Here is a 20,957-nt window from a genome sequence, read left to right on the forward strand (position 1 = left end):
TTCGTTTGCAGTCAGTGTTCTGTCCAAATGCACGCCTACCAGAGTTAGTGCACTCACTCGTGTACGCCCATATTTACGCCCAGTTTAGCCCACTTTGAAACTACGCCCTTGTGTAGGTCCGAATGACGCCCATATTACGCCCATATTTCCCGAGTGAATGCGGTGCACATTTCTGTACGGTATTAGTGAGAACGAGTACGGCGACTGTGCGTGGCACATGCGCATTGCATTGCCTACACATGCGCAGATGGCTAAAAAACGCCATCCGAAAGAATTCTGAAAATTACGCATCGACCAGAATAATGCCCTAAGTCATGTGCTAAGCTAAATAAACAATTAGTTTCTGCATCTTATACAGAAATGCAATACAAGATATTACATAGAGCATATTATACACCCAAACTATTATATGTCAGGGGTGTGTCTGATAATTCACACTGCTTTAAACGCTCTATGTAAGAAGCAGACATTACACACTGTTTGTAGTCAGTGGCTTAACAATAGCACCACAGACCCCATGGTGGCTGGGGGGGCGCTGTGAAAGTGTGGGCGCCGGGGGGTCTGCAGGGCTATTGTAAAGCTGCTGCCGCTTCTGTGCTGTGGCCTGGACCCACAGATTTACTTGTCTGTGGTCCCAGCTCCCCTCCTGGCTTCTGCTGCTATGAAAACGGACCATCACAATATGTCTGCCCCCATACAGCAGACAGTTTTTGAGGACGCTAGAGGCTGCGGCGGTCTTCTATAGTAGTGGGTAGTGTGTTAACTTTACTGGGGGAAAGGGGGGGGGGGGCGCTGGTGGAATTTTTAGCGGGGGGGGGGGGCGCAAATCTGGTAGTTACGCCAATGAATGTAGTACAGCCAATTATTTATACAAAAATGTAATATATATTCCCTTTAATATACCTTTACCATGGGTATTATGGAACTACTATTACCCGAATATAAAGAATACTAGGTGATTCATCGCGCCCTACGGGCGCTCTTCACACCGTCGTAAGGGGCTGCGCCCCCTTAATTTGTGAACATTTGTATATGAGAAAGATGGTTAGAATTGTATGAAAGATGCCTGTATTGCAACTTGAGTTACAGGTGAAATGTGTTACATAGAGAGCATATGATTTGGAAGGGGGTGTGTATTGTTTTGTTTAATTAAAAAGCGGTTACAGAGTAAGATGTACATTGATAGTGTGGATGGTACAGTGACATTTGTGGGTGTGGGGGGGGGGGAGCTGTGTGTGCATGTTGTTTAGGTGTGTGTGTGCAATAGTATAGTAGGGTGTTTTTGAGTCAGCGGCTCCCCACTGGCGGAGGTCACGACACAGGAAAACAGGAGGCTGGGTAGTGATAGGGGTGTGTGGACATAAGGGGGACTAAAGAGGAGGGTGGGAGATACTGTGCAGCTTCTGCCAGTGGGTGAGGGTCCAGTGTGGCAGTACAGGAGTACAGGATGGTGGCCCTGAGTCAGTGTCTCCTCCTACTGGGTGGGAGTTAGGGTACACGAGAGCAGGAGGCTGGGCTATGAGGCATGATAGGGGCATGTGGGCAAAACAGCGTCAGCGACTCCCCAGTTGTGGAAGTTACGGTTCAGGAGAGCAGGAAGCTGGGTAGTGATAGGGGTGTGTGAGTATACGGGGGACTAAAGAGGGGCTTAGGGGTGCCGTGAATTGTGGGAGGGGCGTGGGGGGGTGCCGTGAATCAAGGGAGGGAGGGGGCGCAGGTGTCCGCGGGAGAGGGCGGGGGTCCGCAAAGCGTGGGAGGGGGCGTGAATTGCGGGAGGGGGGGTGTGCGGGGGGTGACGTGAATCGTGGGAGGGAGCGTGAATCGGGGGGGGGGGTGCGCGGGGGCTCCGTGAATTGCGGGAGGGGGGGGCATGGGGCGCAATAAATCACCTAGTTGGTTATATATTCTTGTAGAAGGATGGTAGGATGTTACTGTCATTCAGAATGCATTTACATAAACAGTAATAGTAGCAGTAAAAGATCTGACTTAAAACACCTACAGTAAAACAGAACAGGTGTTATATATTATACAAAGAATTGGTTGATGATGTGTAGGTTGACGTGCACATAGTTGTCACTGTAAAAAAATTGCTACAAGAAAAAATCAACACAGAAAGGTCAACACATGTAAATGTTGACATAAGTGTGGCACTTCATTGGTGTCCATGTCGACACATGAGAATGAATATGAAAACATTCAAAAAAGAAAAATAAATCTTCAAAAACTCATGTCAACCTTTTTCATTGTCGACCATAGCCGTGTCAGTGTTTTGCATGTGCCATTTAATCCTGGGGTTGCCGTGAATCGCGAGCGGAGGTGGGGGGGGAGGAGGTGAGGTGTGTCCGCGAATCACGGGAGGAGGGGTCGTGGGTGGATGCCGTGAATTGCGGGAGGGGGGGTCGCGGGGGGGGTGTGGGTGCCGCGAATAGTGGGAGGGGGGGACGCGGGGGGTTGCAGTGAATCGTGGGAGGGTGGGTCGCAGGGGCGGGGGGTTGCCGCAATGACAGGGGGGGGGAAATCGCGGTAGGGGGGGTCGCGGGGGGTGGGGGGTACCGCGAGGAAGGGGGGGCCTGGAGGGTTGGCTAAAATCGTGGGAGGGGGGGTCGCGGGGTACCACGAATCACAGGAGAGGGTGTGTCACGGGGTGGGGCCGCAAATCGCGGGAGTCGCCGCGAATTGGGGGGTGTGTGCTGTGAATCGCGGGAGGAGGGTCGCCGGGGGGTGCCGCGAATCGCCACAAGAAAAAATCAACACAGAAAGGTCAACACATGTAAATGTTGACATAAGTGTGGCACTTCATTGGTGTCCATGAGAATGAATATGAAAACATCGAAAAAGTGAAAAATAAATCTTCAAAAACTCATGTCAACCTTTTTCATTGTCGACCATAGCCACGTCAGTGTTTTGCATGTGCCATTTAATCGTGGGGTTGCCGTGAATGGGGGGGGGGAGGGACACATTGCTCTGTTTCTGGACTTTCTTCTTAATTTATGGATTACCATCACCTGTGCTTAAACACCTTTCTTATCAATTACCCAGGTGATGACAATCATAAATTAAGATGGAAGTCCACAAACAGAGCATTTTTTCCCTCCTGGAGAGGGTCATGTTGGGAGGTATGGAGGTGTGGGGCGCTCACCTGGTGTGTCTGGTGAGTAGCTGTGTCTTTGCTGTGTAACATGGAGAGGCAGAGGGTGTCTGGCACTGTGGGCTCACTGGGCTGGTTCTCTGTCGTGTAAGTCAGTCATGTGAGTCAGAGGCTCCACCCAGCGTTACAGCTTCAGACACACTTTGAGTGACAGATGTAGCCAAATATATAAGAGATAAGCTGCGGTGAACGCTTATTGACAAGGGTGGCAGCAGCAGCCAAAACAAACATCTTATCCAGATGGATCCACCCAGATATGGAATCTAAGGCCAAGAATTTTTTCAATATCTGTCTCCCATATATAAAATCTTTACCGACTCATACTAGAGATCATATAGGAAAAACTACTCAGTTAATTACATGGTACAATATGGAAGTAATAAAAAATGGACATGATGGGGGAAATTTACTAATATGAAAAACCTAGTTTTTCGTATTAGTATTTTCCCTACGACTGCATACGACTGTTTCAGTCGTATGCAAAGTCGTGTTCCGGAGGGGGATTTACAAAGCAGTCATATACGACTGCTTTGTAACCCTCCAATGTCGTAGGAATTCATATTAGCAGCCGTATATACGGCTGCCAATACGAATTATTTGTAGGCAGTCTGCACGGATCAGTCAGATCCGTGCAGGCTGCAAGGTGTAAAAAAAAAACAAAAAAAAAACGGCGTGGGGTCCCCTCCACAGCCGAAACCAGCACCAGGCTGACAGAGCCTGGAGCCGGTAATTAAAAATCAGGGAACCCGACAAATAGGGGTTCCCTGATTTTTAACAACCAGCCCCAGGCTCCTGCTCTGGGGCTGGTTCCCAAAATACGGGGGACAAAATCACTAGGGGTCCCCCGTATTTTAAGAACCAGCCCCAGGCAAAACCAGCCAGCAGGGTAATGCCACAGCCGGGGGGAGACTTTTTATGCAAGTCCCCCCGGCCAAAGCATTAACCCTACCGACCAGTCAGCCTGGCCAGGGGCCCTGGGGGAGTGGGGACCCCCCCAATAAAGGGGTCCCCCCCCCCTCCAGGACTTACCTGACCAGGCTGAAGCCTGGTGCTGTCCTCGATGCCCCTGGGCGGTGGGCATCGAGCTGATAGCGGTGTAAAAAAATAGAACAAACGATTGTTTTTTACTGTGGCACTACAAGTGCCAGCAAGACCTTTCCTGATTGGCCGCTAGGCGGCTAGGCGGCTCCTGATTGGCCAGAATTCATTCTGAGCCCAGACACCGAAGAGGAAGGTTCTCTCCGGCTCTGAAAGCCGGGGAGCGTCGCGGAAGATGCCGACAGCTGCTGGAAGTCGCCAGCAGCTGTCAGAAGACCTGGATGTCGACAGATGAAGAAAGAAGACCATCCATGCAGGACCTGGGTGAGTAGGATTTCCTTCCACAGGTCCAACATGGATTATCCTCGGACAGGACGCCGTCCCCGGAGCCGCCGACACAGTGCCGCCGACACCGGAGCCAGCGACCTACCAACGGGATCAAGATAGGTAAGTATCAGTATGTGTGTAATGTGTGTATTAAACTTTTATTTAAAATGGGTGTCAGTGTGTTTTATTTAACTATTTTTTTTACTATGGCACTACAAGACCCAGCGGGCCCTTTAATGCCCAGCAGGCTGGGACTTGTGGTTCTCCAAGTCCCTTGCTGGCACTTGTAGTGCCACAGTAAAAAACAATCGTTTGTTCTATTTTTTACACCGCTATCAGCTCGATGCCCACCGCCCAGGGGCATCGAGGACAGCACCAGGCTTCAGCCTGGTCAGGTAAGTCCTGGAGGGGGGGGGACCCCTTTATTGGGGGGGTCCCCACTCCCCCAGGGCCCCTGGCCAGGCTGACTGGTCGGTAGGGTTAATGCTTTGGCCGGGGGGACTTGCATAAAAAGTCTCCCCCCGGCTGTGGCATTACCCTGCTGGCTGGTTTTGCCTGGGGCTGGTTCTTAAAATACGGGGGACCCCTAGTCATTTTGTCCCCCGTATTTTGGGAACCAGCCCCAGAGCAGGAGCCTGGGGCTGGTTGTTAAAAATCAGGTAACCCCTATTTGTCGGGTTCCCTGATTTTTAATTACCGGCTCCAGGCTCTGTCAGCCTGGTGCTGGTTTCGGCTGTGGGGGGGACCCCACGCCGTTTTTTTTTTTTTTTTTGTTTGTTTTTCTATTTTTTTACACTGAAGCCTGCACGGATCTGACTGATCCGTGCAGGCTAAAACGCAAATAGAACAGGAAAATGCTGTTCTATTTTCCTGTCGTATTTGCGTGGGTGTTTTACACCACTAAGCAGCCGTATTATCAGTACGGCTGCTTAGTAAATCAGAAACCACCATTCTTTTGAATGGTGATTTCTGTCGTATCCTATCGATGGTGTAGACATTCGTATTTGTAAATACAAATACGAATGTTCCATCTTTAGGACTACGAATTGTTGTATTTTTGGGATTGTAAATCCCGAAAATACAAATTCGTAAAAAAAAAAGTTTTTTTCTCCCTACGAATACACCTTTTTTCTACGAATCCATTTTGGTAAATGTCCCCCGATATACACAAGTCCTTAATGTTACAGTGCTTACCGGTCATCTGCACACTAGTCCGGAAATCCCCGTCTGGGATCATATTTAAAGGCTGCTCATCATCAACTGTAATTTCCAGCCTGGATTTCTCTGCAAGAGATTAGAGGAATTACATGATATCAGTGCGATTTGCTGTATTGGGACGATGTATCGAGCTGGATGTCTAATTTGTATCCGTAATTACACTCTGCTGCGGATCGCACGTGGCATCTTCCACTTGTTCGTGCAACACGGCCAACCAGAAGATATCGTGTGCGATCCAATGCAATGCAATGAAGGACAGAACGAGAGGTCATTCCATCACTCATTACATCCAGCAACCTGGCATGGTGCGCGGCAAAGGGCAAACATCCCAACCATCGGCATGATTTCTGGTCGTCCTAGCGTGTACCCAGCCATTGGTATAACCTTTACTGCAAAGAAACAAAACTTCACATCTCACCTTTAAGATTTAAAAAATAGGTTTTCTCTTCCAGAACTGAAACGCCTTCCCTCTGAGGAGACAAATATAGGATTGGAATTAATATGCGAAATGGAGAAAAATAACGTTTGAGTTGTCAAAAAAAGTTAGAAGACATTGTAAAAGTTAACATGTCATGTACGTGGGCTGTATTTGTACATGACTCTGTCTTATAGTGATGGACTGGGGACCCTCATCAGCTTCAGCATTGTAAGTGTAGGTCCATTTATTTACAGGAACAGGACATGGCAACGCCCCACACATGTGTGGTGTCGCAGGTCACAGGGGTGTGGCCATGCCTCATGGGGGGGGCATCTTGACCGGCCCAGCAAGCCATTAGTCCTTTTGTAACCTATCACCTTTTTGAGGTGAAGTACCACCAGTGACCACTAGAGGCCACTCTATGGAACCAAATTACTCCTTTAAAGAAAGTGAAACCAAAGTGATCTGTTTCAAACTTGCTGGATATGGAGAGTGGTAGCTGTGAGGACAGAGATTGGCGCTAGGAGCAGATAGGGACTAAGCCGTCATTTGGACGGGTTTTTAATGAGTTGGGTATAAAAAGTGACCCCCAAAATAGCTATTGTTCAGCCTAGATGCCTGTCTAAATCCACACCCCCTCCTCCATTTGTTTTCTTATGGAAAAACGCTATGACTAAAAAGAAGAAATACATGGAAAAATATCAATAAACTCAGCATAAAAACTATTTTTTTATGCTGCCCAAGAACCATGCTGCCCTAGACATGGGCCTAGTATGCCTATATGGTGGGGGAGGAAGACACTCGCCATAGGAAGGTGACAGGAATATGACATGAAATAGCGGAAGAGAGGACAGTTGTGAACGACAACTGCGAATTCTAACCTCTATCCGAAGAGGTTTCTTCACGGCATCAGCAATTCCAAAGGGTCCCAGAGCCTTCACTGTCACAATAGGGTTCGACTTTCCAATGGGGACAATCACGAATGGGATGGATTTTGCCGAATTTGCAGCTATTAATACAATCTGCTCTACAGGGCTTCCATCAGCTGTACCAGGGCTGCAGATGTCCTCAGTCTTGTCCATAATAACTTTTACCTGGAGCGGGACAGAATAGGGAGGAGTTCTATGAGAGGATAGATCATCAACGTAACAGAGGCAGGAGACAGAGTTGTGCTGCATTGTGTGTATGGCGTTTCTCAGTGAAGGAACCATGGTGAGGAGGGGAGGTTCCAGTGGAAGGGCTCCAGCACAGTTCAAAATTCAAATAGGGGAACCACACCCACTGCCACCAACTGCCCTTCCACACTGACTCACTGGCAGTTGGAATTTCTCCCCTATTTGAATTTTAAACTGTGCTCCAGACCCTCCTCTAGAGTCACCACTGCTGGTAAGCATTACACGGCAAGGCCACAGTAGGCCATCAGTACCATATGCTGGCCATGCTATTAAAACATATACTGTGTGACTACCCCCAACACCACAAATGTGTAGAACACACGTTAGTGGCCCAAGGTCATATTATGCCACAGTGCTCCAACACTGGTGATGTAGCTATATGTAGGGGTCCCCAAATGTATGTGGCCAATGGAAGACTACCCTTGCTGTATGTCAACTATTGTCCATATTATGACATGGGGGTAACTGGATGATAATCCCTGTTGTTTTAATGAAGAATCGCCAGGGACGTGGTCTTATGGGCAAAGTGATAGTTGTTCTAGTTGAACTCGTAAAACAGAGATAAGCCCCTACTGCTGTACAGCCAATAGCTGACGTTTTAGCTAGGGCAGCCAATCCCAGGCCGTATTTTTTCAATCCCGTTATAGTCTGGATACCCAGGGCTGGCCTACAGACACCAAGCCGTGCTAGGAGCTGCTCAAGTGGGCGAATGCGGCTGAAGGGGCAGGAAGGTTACCGCTAACATCACACAGCACAACCAAGCCACCTGATTGCCGCCAATTATGTGCCTAAATCCCAGAATTTTGCCAATCCCGGAATTGGCCTTTTTACTTATACCACAGGACAATGAGCAGGATTCAGTGGTACTCACTGTTGCATGCACACCTGTGATTTTCGTACACAATGGATTTGCTGAAATATGTATAGAAACCACCATCTGTGGTGACTCAAATCCACCGCTCAAGTTGGAACATGTAGAACGTCTGTCAAAAAATCTGACTCACTGGCTTATTTATAATGGCTGCTGTGTGTGCGTTGCATAGGGGGCCCACACTCTGTACCCATTTATTCAATACTTACCCTCCAGTGTAATTATTTTATAGCCGTCCCCATAACCTGCCCCGAACACTGACTACCTGTCACTCCTGCCCCAAACATGGATCACTTCTGAATCCGTCCCAATATGCCCGCCTTGGTGTATAATAACCACTACTGCCCGCAGCAAACACCGGATGGGTGTGCAGAGAAGGGGTCACCAGTCTCTCACCTTCAGTTCCTCTTTATAGTAGTTATAAAAGACAGGTCTGAGCTCAACCTGCTCAAATCTCTTCACGGAATACGGGAGCCGAAGGTGAATATGGAAGTCCTTGAAGACTCTGACTTTCACCGGATTAGCCACGCAGAATCCTGTGGGCAATGAGAGTTTCAGAGATGACTTCAGGTAAAGAAGCTAGAGAAAGTCCACCTGTACCGTGTATAGTAATTGGGTGGCATTCCATAATGACATCACACTTGCTCCAAATATATTTAGCCAGCCGCCAACTCATGGAAACGCTATGTCTATGGAGGGGACAGGTATAAACAGTAATACGCAGACTGGCAACCACCAGACATAGCGTGTTCACTAGTACTGGAATGTGAGAAGGAGCATGGCATTTGTCCTGGAGGCCACCTGTACCCAGGGAAGCAGAGAGCATGGTAGGGCACAGGTACATTTCAGGGTGCACTGGGGGAATTGGGTGAGAACAGTCGCACAGGAAAAATCAGGAAGGAATTATTTATGGAGAGGACCCTCAATGGTGAATGCCGAATATTATGCGTAGGCTGCGACGAACCCGGGACCCACCGCTGTGTCTCATGTGGGTCACATGATTGATATTCACTAGCATTGTACCCGATTTATAAATTCATACGGGGCACATATGGTTAATTTAACTGCTTCAATGTGAGATTCAATGCAATTGCACCAGATTGGATACAAATACTCAGTCTCTCCAATAATGTGTACACATGTATTGCACCCCACTCTGAATTCTTGCGGGGCATCTGAATGATTATTTAATCACAGCAGTGCAAAGTGTAGTGCACCTGCAGCATATTGGAAACTTCACAGTCAGTCTCCCTAATACAGCCACCAGGCACATTAATTAATTAAGTGGGCTCTGACCCTGATTTCTTAAATATCCATCGGTGGGGAGAAACATTGGGCTCACACTAAGTTGGGGTATATTATCCTTTTTAAACCACATTTGTGTTTCATGTGTGTCAATTTGTTTATTGTGTGTCCATACTTCGCTATTTTTTAGTAATAACAATAAAAGTTACATTTTAATAAACTTGATCTCCAGGTGCATCACACAGTGACATACTCTCTTTCTTCTGTTCCTTACTTTTCAGGGTGTGTGGCCTAATTGCAGGAGGCGTGGCCATGAACACTTAAAATAAAATACAGGATAATAGTACTTTAAGCACCTCCCTGCAAAGGCAAATTCAGGGGGTGGGGGTGCTCAGAAACCCCCATCCTCTTGGCAAGTGGTTCAAGTTCTGACAATAGCAACGGTATATAATACGATTACTGTAGTTGTCGCCACATTGTGCAGTATAAGGGACAGAGCCGAGCTGCTGCACATGCCCAGTGGTAGTAACTTCTTCTGCCAAGTTGGCTGTGTCCTCAGTCAGTGCACTGGACCAGAGAGCAGTTGCCAGGAAGAAGAGACAGGAGCCTTACCATGAGGTGGGAGAATGTGGGCTTTGAATGTGCAGTACTGGTTCTATTATGTTTGTATACTTATTCATTATGGTATGTGCAACCTTTTCCTGACAACTTATTTATATTATTTAAAAGTTTGGTACATCCTATACTATAGTATAGACATATATAGTGTTAGATATGAGTACTGTATTCCATACAGTCTCCAGTGCATAAAAAGACAAGTGTGCACATTAATGTCCAGGGTTGTTACTAGGTTCTGTTAGCGCTCCCCCAGACTCCCGCTCTTGCTCCAATGTTCCAGTGAAAAATTTGTGGACTGCAATTGGAAACCCCCCTCTAGATATCCTGCGTTTGTCACTGCCCTGGCCACATTGCAGCCCTGCACACAGCACCATGTCCTGGGATGAGAAGAGATGCTGCAGCTTTCCGGTAACAGGGCCCACCATAAGGCCTGGGGGCCAGGTAATTAATACACCCCCCCCCCCCCCCCCACTCAGTGCCGCTGCCTGTGCCATTGCCCTGTCAGTCTCACTGAGCAGTAATTGCCCCTCTGAGTCAGGGGCAAATACAGGATTTTCATGGGGGGGGGGGGGGGTCTGTACATACAGTATACACACATATAGCATGTATACACTGCAGACACACACACAACATAGATATGCCATACTTGCCGACTTTTCTTCACTTCTCTCCGGGAGAAGCCTGGAGAGGAGACCCGATAGTTGTATGTCAGGGGGGACGTGGCGAAGCAGATGTAATCAAGCCCCACCCCCATGACAGTCAAACAACGCAAGTTGCGGGTCGGCGGTCTGGGGAGGGACTAAAAGGACATGTGTCATTTTAGCCCCGCCCCTCGCCAAGGACCCATGCAAACCGGTAATTAGTGTGGCACGGAAGGGGGGTGCGGGGGCTGCCTGGCCAATGCGGGAGGATTGCCCACCTTCCCGGGGGGCCGGGAGAGGGACTCAATTTTCCTCCTGGCAATTCCGGGAGGGTAGGCAAGCCTGAGATATGCACAGCGTGTACACACAGACACACACACACACTATGGGGGTTATTCTGGTTGATCAGCTGTCCACTCCCCCCCCCCCCCCCCCCCCCGGATGTCAATCACAGCCCTATTAGCATGAGAACCCCCATGAAATACTGGGCATTGCCAGATGCTAATGGTTCTGCCCAGCGCCACCCGCCCCTCTCCACCCCCCACCCGCTGTGGGTGCACCCTGCGTCTGCTCAACACCATCGGTTCCCCGTTTGAACGCACGGGGGATACAAAGTGACCTGAATAAGGTCCTATATCCACACATACACGCACATCCCCCTTCCCCCACTCACTCTCCCAAACACCAGAGAAGTGCACCTGTTTAGCTGCTTGGCACAGTCCCTGCCTCCCAGGCCAGTACTCGCGCAGCCACATGGAGTTGGGATTGGTATTTGACCATCGATGATTCAAAATCATTGATGGTTTATGACCAATGTAGTATAGTTTTTCCATCAATGGGGGAGAACCAGATGTTAATAACCAAATCATTTTTTTCCCCTCTGCAAAAGAACCGGGACATAGCTCCACCCCCGGCACCCACAAGTCCCAGCCCACAAAGTATTTGATTGGCCCACTGGCGCCCAAATTATAGTTACGCCGCTGTCCACGACATTTCCGAATCTTGTACGGCTCTGCCAGGTGCAAATCTCTCTCTGGCCTCCTGCTGGGCCCCCACTTCCCTAGTCCAGCCCACCATGGCCCCGCCCCACTCCCGCTTCACGATGTTAGTAACCTTGGCAAGTTACTAGAAAATCATAGCTGGTAACTGCTGTGCCACCTAATATAGTTCATAGACACGATCAATGATTTACAACCCCCTGAAGTTCTCACTTACCTTTGCCCTGAGACAATCCTATTCCTTGTATCTCCCACGTAGTGATGGAGTCCGGAACGCTCACGATGGTACTATACAAAGTGCACAGAAATGTGTTTATTATCATAACTATTATGCAATACTTATTACATAATGCAGATTGTGGTACCAATTACGAGCAAGCATTGTCTGTTATCCAAGTCTTTAAATCTGTAGCAGTATTTGTGTGGGGTTTGTATGTTCTCCCTGTGTTTGCATCAATTTCCTCTGGGAATACTGGTTTCTTCCCACTCACCAACAATGTAATGGCACTATAGGTTAATTAGTTTCCGCAATGGGCACGTGCAGCAATTCCATTCCTCCCTTTATACTGACCAGGCTATAAGGAAGGGGATTTCTAGGCAACTGGAATCCCCCCTTTATTTCCCTATGCCTCTCATTATGATTTTTTTTTTCTCTTCAAATTATTCCTTGGTTATAAACACTGTGCTGGAATCTGGTCCCCCATACAACAGTGTACAATGACAGCTCTCACTGCAGACATGCTCCTGCCTTTGAACCAACTGCCAATGTGTTGGTTTTACCACACTGCCTGCTGGAATTCTGTCAATGTCTGATTGTTTCACCCAAAGCTGAATATAGTGTCAAGGTTGCACGGAACACAATGAAGAGGAGATACATGTGTGAAGTACCACCATGGCCACTAGAGGCCACTCAATAGACCAAATTACTCCTTTGTGTGCTAAAAGATGTCATAAGAGAAAGTGAAAGCAATTTTTGCAGGGACACTGATCTGTTTCAAACTTGCTGGATACAGAGAGAGAGCTGTGAAGACAGAGATTGGAGGTAGGAGCAGATAGGGACTGGGGTGGGGTGGAGAGTTTGTGGGCTAAAAACGGTACTCTTTACTTAGAAGGGCGCCCATCATGGCCATCTCGGGCATTGAATGCACTAAAAAATCGGGTGCAATGCGACCGACGAGATGCCCGAGATTTCCCATAGGGAACAATGTTAAATGTCTCAATAGACCCGATTTTCCTGTTCAATGCCTCAATTGACCCAATTTTTCCATAGGAAACAATGTTAAATGGGCCACAGAGGCCAAATAGGCACCCTGAAGTGTATAATGGCCACCCGAATTGTTAACGCCACCCCACGATCAACGTGAACCCGAAGCGTGGCGAGCGCAGCGAGCCCGCGAGGGGCGGCGGTACACGTCCTACGACCTTTTCATACCCCCACTATCCACGTCGGCGTGGAGTTGAGAATAGAAAGTGTGGCGAGCGCAGCGAGCCACCGAGCCCGAAGCGTGGCGAGCGCAGCGAGCCCCGCGAGGGGACGCGGATACCTTCACAGGTATCCGCGTCCCCTCGCGGGCTTCACAGCTGTCCGCGTCCCCTCGCGGGGCTCGCTGCACTCGCCACGCTTCGGGCTCGGTGGCTCGCTGCGCTCGCCACACTTTCTATTCTCAACTCCACACCGACGTGGATAGTGGGGGTATGAAAAGGTCGTAGGACGCGTACCGCCGCCCCTCGCGGGCTCGCTGCGCTCGCCACACTTCGGGTTGACGTTGATCGTGGGGTGGCGTTAACAATTCGGGTGGCCATTATACACTTCAGGGTGCCTATTTGGCCTCTGTGGCCCATTTAACATTGTTTCCTATGGAAAAATCGGGTCAATTGAGGCATTGAACAGGAAAATTGGGTCAATTGAGACATTTAACATTGTTCCCTATGGGAAATCGCGGGCATCTCGTCGGTCGCATCGCACCTGATTTTTTAGTGCATTCAATGCCCGAGATGGCCGAGATTTTTTACTAACGATGCCCACGATCAAAATCGTGGGCGCCGTTCTAAGTAAAGAGTACCCTCAAAACTGTCACAGCTCAAAGTGAAAGTAAAAACTTTCACAGCTCAAAGTGAAAGTACATTGCAGAAACCATGGGCTTTTAACTAGCGTAACACATAAATGCACTGGCCTTCAGGTCATCAATACACTTTGCCCAGTGTATTAAACCATAGCAATATTAAAGGACTAGTAGATATTAGTCAGTCCCTCTCCTGCTGGTCTGTCCAGCTGCCCCCACCTCCATGCTATCTGGCATCCACACTGGCGTCAGTGTTTGAACGGAACAGCTGAATTGCTTCTTTGAGCACCATCTAGTGGTGACCCGCGTGCAAAACATCCCATGGCGGTGAGGAGCAGTGTAGGTCTTTTATTATATAGGATAGTGAAAATGTAAGTTTGTATTAATCATAGTATGTCGTACAGATCCTGCATAGGATAATATCACTGACAGGACAGGAGTGTTTGGGAACCATTTTATACCTGAACTTTTTGGGTACATTGACAGTCCTCCATAGCCAGCTCTCTGGGAAAAACGAGCGGCTCTGGACTTCGCTTTCGTCTGTGAAATCATTATCTTCCTCATTTGCCTGGGCTATAGGAGGGCAAAAAAATATTAATTACGGTGTAATTAAAACAACTAATTAGAAATATATAAGGTAAAAAAAAAGCAAGCGTGGGTAAATCCCAGCAACCAATCTCATTCTCTCTCTCTCATTTTTTTTAATTACTGTTTAGAAAATGAATGTGAACATCTGATTGGTGTATCACAGCTGCCACTGCTCCCCAGACAGTGCACACAGCTTCACTATCCTTCAAAGCCCGCCCCCAGACTCCTGTGAAATCTAGCCAATGGGAGTCAGAGGGGCGGGCTTAGAAGGACAGTGATGCCTAATACTGAGTCCTGAGGGCTACATGGGGCCTGTCATAGACACAGCACTGCTGATCCCTGAGGACCTGCAGCCAGCACACACAGTAAGTTACATACATCCCTGCATGTATGTTTATATGTTAGTCCCAAAATCTATACAATAAAATCGACTGCTGATAAAAATGGTGTCATCCTCCCATCGGAAATTTAAATTGGAGTTGTTGTATGAGTTCTGATCCCTCCCACCAGCATCAGAGATGCAGAGCAGAGAATGAGGTGGCGGTTATAGAGGGAATGTAGGGGATGAGGAGGTAGAAATGGGGTAACTTATTGCAGTGGGAAAGAGAATTAAAAGAGGGAGGAAAAAGAGAAAGACAAGGCATGGCCACACAACAGTACCCCCAATTCAAATTATGCCACACAGTAGTGCAACTTTATTTACATTATATCATGTGATGGTGTCCCTTATTCACGTTACATCACACAGTAGTACCACTTTAACTTATGTACATTTCTCCTCACATTATTCACATTATACCCTCAAAAAAAAATCCTGAGAAAATATTGTATTTTAAGCATCTCCATGGCCACACTGCAACCCAGCACAAAGCAGTGTGTGCTGGGCAGTGGAGAAGAGCTGCAGCTGCTGCTGTCACTTAAGAGGAGGGGGCCCGGGGCCCCCACTGGGCCCTTCCATCAGACTTTGGCCTGGGTAATTTGTACCCCCTACCCCTTTTTCTCGGCACCCCTGATAATATCACACAGTAACACATGACACACATTATTAATGTCCTTATAACCATAATGCCCCTTACACATTATGCCAACCTTTATTAATGCCCTTCATACACATAATGACACACACAATGCCCCTACACATATGTTGCACATTATTAATGCCCTTATACATGACACACATAATGCCCATTACACATATGTTGCACATTATTAATGCCCTTATACACATGACACACATAATGCCTGTTACACATATGTCGCACATTATTAATGCATTTATACATGACACACATAATGCCCCTTACACATATGCCGAACACTATTGCACAACCAACCCACCCACAGACAGCACTCGCACAGCCGCTAACACTGTGACCTCTGCCTCTGCTTGGATACAGATGTTTCCTCATACATTTTGACTCAATAGGCCATGCAGCTCCTAGCCAGTTCTGCTAACGTTGGGTGCCTTTTTTGCTGAAAATTCGTCTTATTTGCATTGTTATGACCAGCACACACAAGGTGCTTCCAATGATTAAAATGATATGCGGCATGCCTATATTTTGTGCGACTGTGGCTGTACCTGCATACGGAATGCTATGTTACAGTGATTTCCATGAATACACTAATTCATATGCAGATACAGCCTCACTCACACACAGAATATAGGCATGCTGCATATCATTTTAATCAGCAGAAGCTGCTGCTGCCCCTAGGCATTCCAAATGCCCTAGGCAATTGCCTAGTTTGCCTATGCCTAAGGCCGGCTCTGTTTGAAGTCATTAGATACAGACATATTTCTTTCATGGATTTAGGTTGAGTGTTAGGGGATGTCTGGGCTAGGCACTGGAGGGAGGGTTAGGTATCATGGGGAGAGTTAGGCTTAGGTACTAGGAAAGGGTTAGGAATTGGCTGCTTGAGTGACAGGTTAGGCACCTGGCAGTGGGTTAGGCTGCCAGAAAGGACAGCTAGGGTTGGGCATTTGGCGAAGGCAGAGGGTTAGGATTAAGTTGCTGAAGAGGACAGTTAGGGTTAAGCACTTGGTGGTGGGTTAGGCTTAAGCTGCAGATGGTGATAGTTTGGGTAAGGCATCAGAAAGAGGGTAAGGCACCATGAGGAGAGCTAGGTTTAGGCAGCAGAGACAGAGTTTGGGTAAGGCACCATGAGGAGAGCTAGGTTTAGGCAGCAGAGACAGGGTTTGGGTAAGGCACCATGAGGAGAGCTACATTTAGGCAGCAGAGACAGCGTTTGGGTAAGGCACCATGAGGAGAGCTAGGTTTAGGCAGCAGAGACAGGGTTTGGGTTAGGCACCATGAGAAGAGCTAAGTTTAGGCAGCAGAGACTGGGTTTGGGTAAGGCACCATGAGGAGAGCTAGGTTTAGGCAGCAGAGACAGGGTTTGGGTAAGGCACCATGAGGAGAGCTAGGTTTAGGCAGCAGAGTCACAGTTTGGGTAAGGCACCATGAGGAGAGCTAGGGTTAGGCACCAGAGAAGGGTTTGGGTAAGGCACCATGAGGAGAGCTAGGTTTAGGCAGCAGAGACAGGGTTTGGGTTAGGCACCATGAGGAGAGCTAGGTTTAGGCAGCAGAGACAGGGTTTCGGTAGGCACCATGAGGAGAGCTAGGTTTAGGCAGCAGAGAAAGGGTTTGGGTTAGGCACCATGAGGAGAGCTAGGTTTAGGCAGCAGAGACAGGGTTTGGGTAAGGCACCATGAGGAGAGCTAGGTTTAGGCAGCAGAGACAGGGTTTGGGTAAGGCACCATGAGGAGAGATAGGTTTAGGCAGCAGAGAGAGGGTTTGTGTAAGGCACCATGAGGAGAGCTAGATTTAGGCAGCAGAGACAGGGTTTGGGTAAGGCACCATGAGGAGAGCTAGGTTTAGGCAGCAGAGACAGGCTTTGGGTAAGGCACCATGAGGAGAGCTAGATTTAGGCAGCAGAGAGAGGGTTTGGGTAAGGCACCATGAGGAGAGCTAGATTTAGGCAGCAGAGACAGGGTTTGGGTAAGGCACCATGAGGAGAGCTAGGTTTAGGCAGCAAAGACAGGGTTTGGGTAAGGCACCATGAGGAGAGATAGGTTTAGGCACCAGAGGAGGGTTTGGGTTAGGCACCATGAGGAGAGCTAGGTTTAGGCACCAGAGGAGGGTTTGGGTAAGGCACCATGAGGAGAGATAGGTTTAGGCAGCAGAGACAGGGTTTGGGTAAGGCACCATGAGGAGAGCTACAGTAGGTTTAGGCACCAGAGGAGGGTTTGGGTTAGGCACCATGAGGAGAGCTAGGTTTAGGCACCAGAGGAGGGTTTGGGTAAGGCACCATGAGGAGAGATAGGTTTAGGCAGCAGAGACTGGGTTTGGGTAAGGCACCATGAGGAGAGCTAGGTTTAGGCAGCAGAGACAGGGTTTAAGTTAGGCACCATGAGGAGAGCTAGGTTTAGGCACCAGAGGAGGGTTTGGGTAAGGCACCATGAGAGATAGGTTTAGGCAGCAGAGACACGGTTTGGGTAAGGCACCATGAGGAGAGCTAGGTTTAGGCACCAGAGGAGGGTTTGGGTTAGAATGAGGGTTAAAATAAAAAACAGTGACAACCTTTTCTGTGTTGGCCATTTGCATGTCAACCTTTTGATCATCTCAAACTAAGTCAATGTTGACCATTTAACGGTTGACCTTTTCACCCTGTTGACCTTTCTGGCCCTGTATCGTCTCCCTGGAAAAGCTGGTGTAAATACAGCCGTATACTCAGTAGCATCCCTTACTTCTCCCAATGGTGTGCTTCCTGCGATTCTCGGTGGCGATCTTCTTGCGCAGAGCCTCTGCGTATTTGCAGCAGTCCAGGAAGGCCGCGCGGCACTCATTATTTGGGACGCGCTTAGCTCGCTTCTCACAATCGCGTTCCATCCGAGGGGGCAGAAGCGTCATTCCGTGACCGCAGCACTTCTTCTGATCCGGAGAGGAGAACAGATTTACTGCCGAGACGAATGATAACAAGTCACACACATGGTGGGAGGGCGGGTCACTGAGAACAAACTCCGGGGCAAACTTAGTAAGGCTTCTAAAAATGAACAGATTCTGTCCTGTAGCAGGGGGAGTATATAATATATGTACAGTATGAGGGGGTAACAAATACACCAGACCACCCTATTATGGCATCTTACAGCTGCGCTCTTTACCTTTGTTCTGTGTGAGCGACACAAAATCTATTGAGCGCTTCTTCCTCTGAGAAACCACGCAGCCAAGTTCTAGAAGAAGAACAGAGAATGATACAGGTGGAGTCCTTCACCAACATGAATACACAATCCAGTGACATCACACAGCTTCCGCGTCAGATCCTCACCATTGAAGTTACTGTATCCTGCGGAGGAAACAAACGCTAAACCGGCATCTGTGAAGACCGATTTATAGTCCTTCCCGCCTCCGGCAGAGCAGCCCAAATCATACGCGTTCATTGCCTTAAATACCTAAAGGATATAGAAGGAATAGGACATAACAAAGTGTAGTCCACTGGTTCCCAACCTCGGATCTCAAGTACCTGCAATGGTTCATGTTTTCCAGGTCTCAACACAGAAATTGTTACGATGCCCGCCGGGGCGCAGGAAGCAACTGCCGGATACAGGAGTCTGGAGATCAGGCGTGAGCCCGTAGCCGGGACCGCCGGTTAGGACGGCCACAGCGGATCCTACACTCACTCTGTTGAGTCCCCGAGGCAGATGGCAAACCCCTGCAGAGCTAAGCTTCGCCTGTGAAGGAGCGAGTTAAGCCCGCTCCAACCCCGATGCAGCTAGGTCTTAGGTGTTGACAAAGGGAAAGCGATCTCCAAGGGGTAGCCCAAGAGGATAATCTGACTAACGGGCCTAGCTGGGAAATGACCCCTGACTGCCGGCACCAGGCCAAGACGGGATTGCGACCTAGTCGCAGACACAACCGACAGAGAGGAGTCCCCACATAAACACACCACAGGGACAGTGACTCCCCAAAACAGGGACCAGAAGGAAGGGGACAATTCCTGCCTAAAAAGAATCTAATAAAGACAGACGGGGGAAAAATCCAGGAGGGATCCAAAGAGGTACAAAAACAGGAGGAATATAACAACAAGCCCATGGAGGGGCAAAGCCACGGAGGGCTACTGGACACGGAAAGAAAAGACCGGGGCTCCACTGGAGCACTTACGTGACCCACGGGAAGATGGAGACTGTGGTTCAGACGCAGGCTCAGACCAGGAACAGGACTTGAATGGAGAAAACCCACGGAAGGCTGGGAGACAGGAATCAGCTGGAAGCAGATATCCAAAGAAAAGGACCGAGGACAAAGACCACGGGGACCGGATATAAACGCTGGATGCTTGCAGAGCAAAAAGCTATAACCGGCATCTGTGCCCAGCAGACGCCGGCTATTTATTTGAAAACCGTGCCGCCTGAGTGACGTCAGGCGCGCGCGTTCCCGGCCGGAAGTTCGGGGACGTTGCCTGGCAACGCCCCGACGCTCAGTCCCAGAGCGAGGCTTGGGACGCTGCCCGGCAACGTCCCCAGCCGCGTCACTCTGCGCAGCATCCGCCATCCGTCCGGGTGCTGTGGATCCCGGACGGTGGCGTGCAACAGAAATGCAAGGGAAGTAATTAGCTCCACCTGTGGATCTTTTATAATGTGCCAGTGAGTAATGAGTGCACCTGTGTACCTGTGAGGTGAGCTGGAAAACGTGATCTGTTGGAGGTACTTGAGGATCGGGGATAGGAACCACAGCTGTACTAAATGGATATTAGACATAAGCGGACAGTGTCATTAACCTTTTGCAGTACAAGTTTTTTTTTTCAATTCTGGTTTCAATGAATTGAATTCAAAGGCCGACATGTGAAAAGGTCGACATGAGTTTTCCATGTGTTTTTTTTTTTTTTTTGGACTTTTCCTTTAACATCCATGTGGACTCCAATTGGCCCTAGCAAAGCAAGCTGATTACAAGTCCACATGCTCTGGTGTCGACACTGAGACCAACACAAATGGGGGAAAAAATCATGTCGACCCTTTCATGTGTTGACCTCTTCCATGTTGACATTTGCACTTTTTGTCACTGTCAACTTTGTCTATATAGACCCTGTAGAACTTTGAATCCGGAACCGTAGATGAGCTCGGGCCATTGCCAGTGTTTATGGCAAGGGACAATGGTCTCACAAGGTTGGGGTGTAGTCACACAATAGTACCCCCGATTCAAATATCTATACACAATAATATTTGCATTACACGGCATGTAGTGTCCCTGTTTCATATTACACCGCATTGCATTGCCCCTTATACAAGTCATGACACACAGTAGTGATGCTTTTTCACATTACATCACTCAGTAGTGCCCTTAGTCATGTTACACTATACAGTAGTATTACTCCTTATACAGGTATACCACCCTGTAGTGTTGCTTATACACAATGCCCACAGTAGTAGCGCATCATGATGACATCACATACACCATGGCACAAAAGGTAGCTGCTGGGCCAGTTTTTTCTGTTGAAATTACTGTGTAGGGCTGTGGGGGTGGTGGTGGTGTAACTAGTTTGCCCTACCATTAGAGGTGCTGGAACTCAGTTCCACCCAGTGGCGTAACTAGCTTTTGGGCGCCCCCCCCGCCTTTAAAG

The 20,957-nt window shown here is 48.6% G+C and overlaps 1 protein-coding gene across 1 annotated transcript in view; it reads right to left on the minus strand.

Moving 5' to 3' along the window:
- The window catches only part of LOC146036253 (complement C4-like), a 97,940-nt gene that overhangs the window by 37,095 nt on the left and 39,888 nt on the right, over positions 1 to 20,957 (minus strand). Inside the window, exons 15-23 of the mRNA XM_083160132.1 lie at positions 18,672 to 18,795; positions 18,508 to 18,576; positions 18,094 to 18,303; positions 14,222 to 14,333; positions 11,915 to 11,985; positions 8,592 to 8,731; positions 7,031 to 7,243; positions 6,150 to 6,201; positions 5,708 to 5,797 (exon numbers count right to left, since the gene is read on the minus strand). Of these exons, the coding sequence (XP_083016258.1) occupies positions 5,708 to 5,797; positions 6,150 to 6,201; positions 7,031 to 7,243; positions 8,592 to 8,731; positions 11,915 to 11,985; positions 14,222 to 14,333; positions 18,094 to 18,303; positions 18,508 to 18,576; positions 18,672 to 18,795 (1,081 nt within the window). The remainder of the gene's footprint in view (positions 1 to 5,707; positions 5,798 to 6,149; positions 6,202 to 7,030; positions 7,244 to 8,591; positions 8,732 to 11,914; positions 11,986 to 14,221; positions 14,334 to 18,093; positions 18,304 to 18,507; positions 18,577 to 18,671; positions 18,796 to 20,957) is intronic.

This window comes from Crinia signifera, chromosome 9 (genome assembly GCF_055691185.1).
Source record: "Crinia signifera chromosome 9, ASM5569118v1, whole genome shotgun sequence".
In the NCBI taxonomy this organism is placed as follows: domain Eukaryota; kingdom Metazoa; phylum Chordata; class Amphibia; order Anura; family Myobatrachidae; genus Crinia; species Crinia signifera.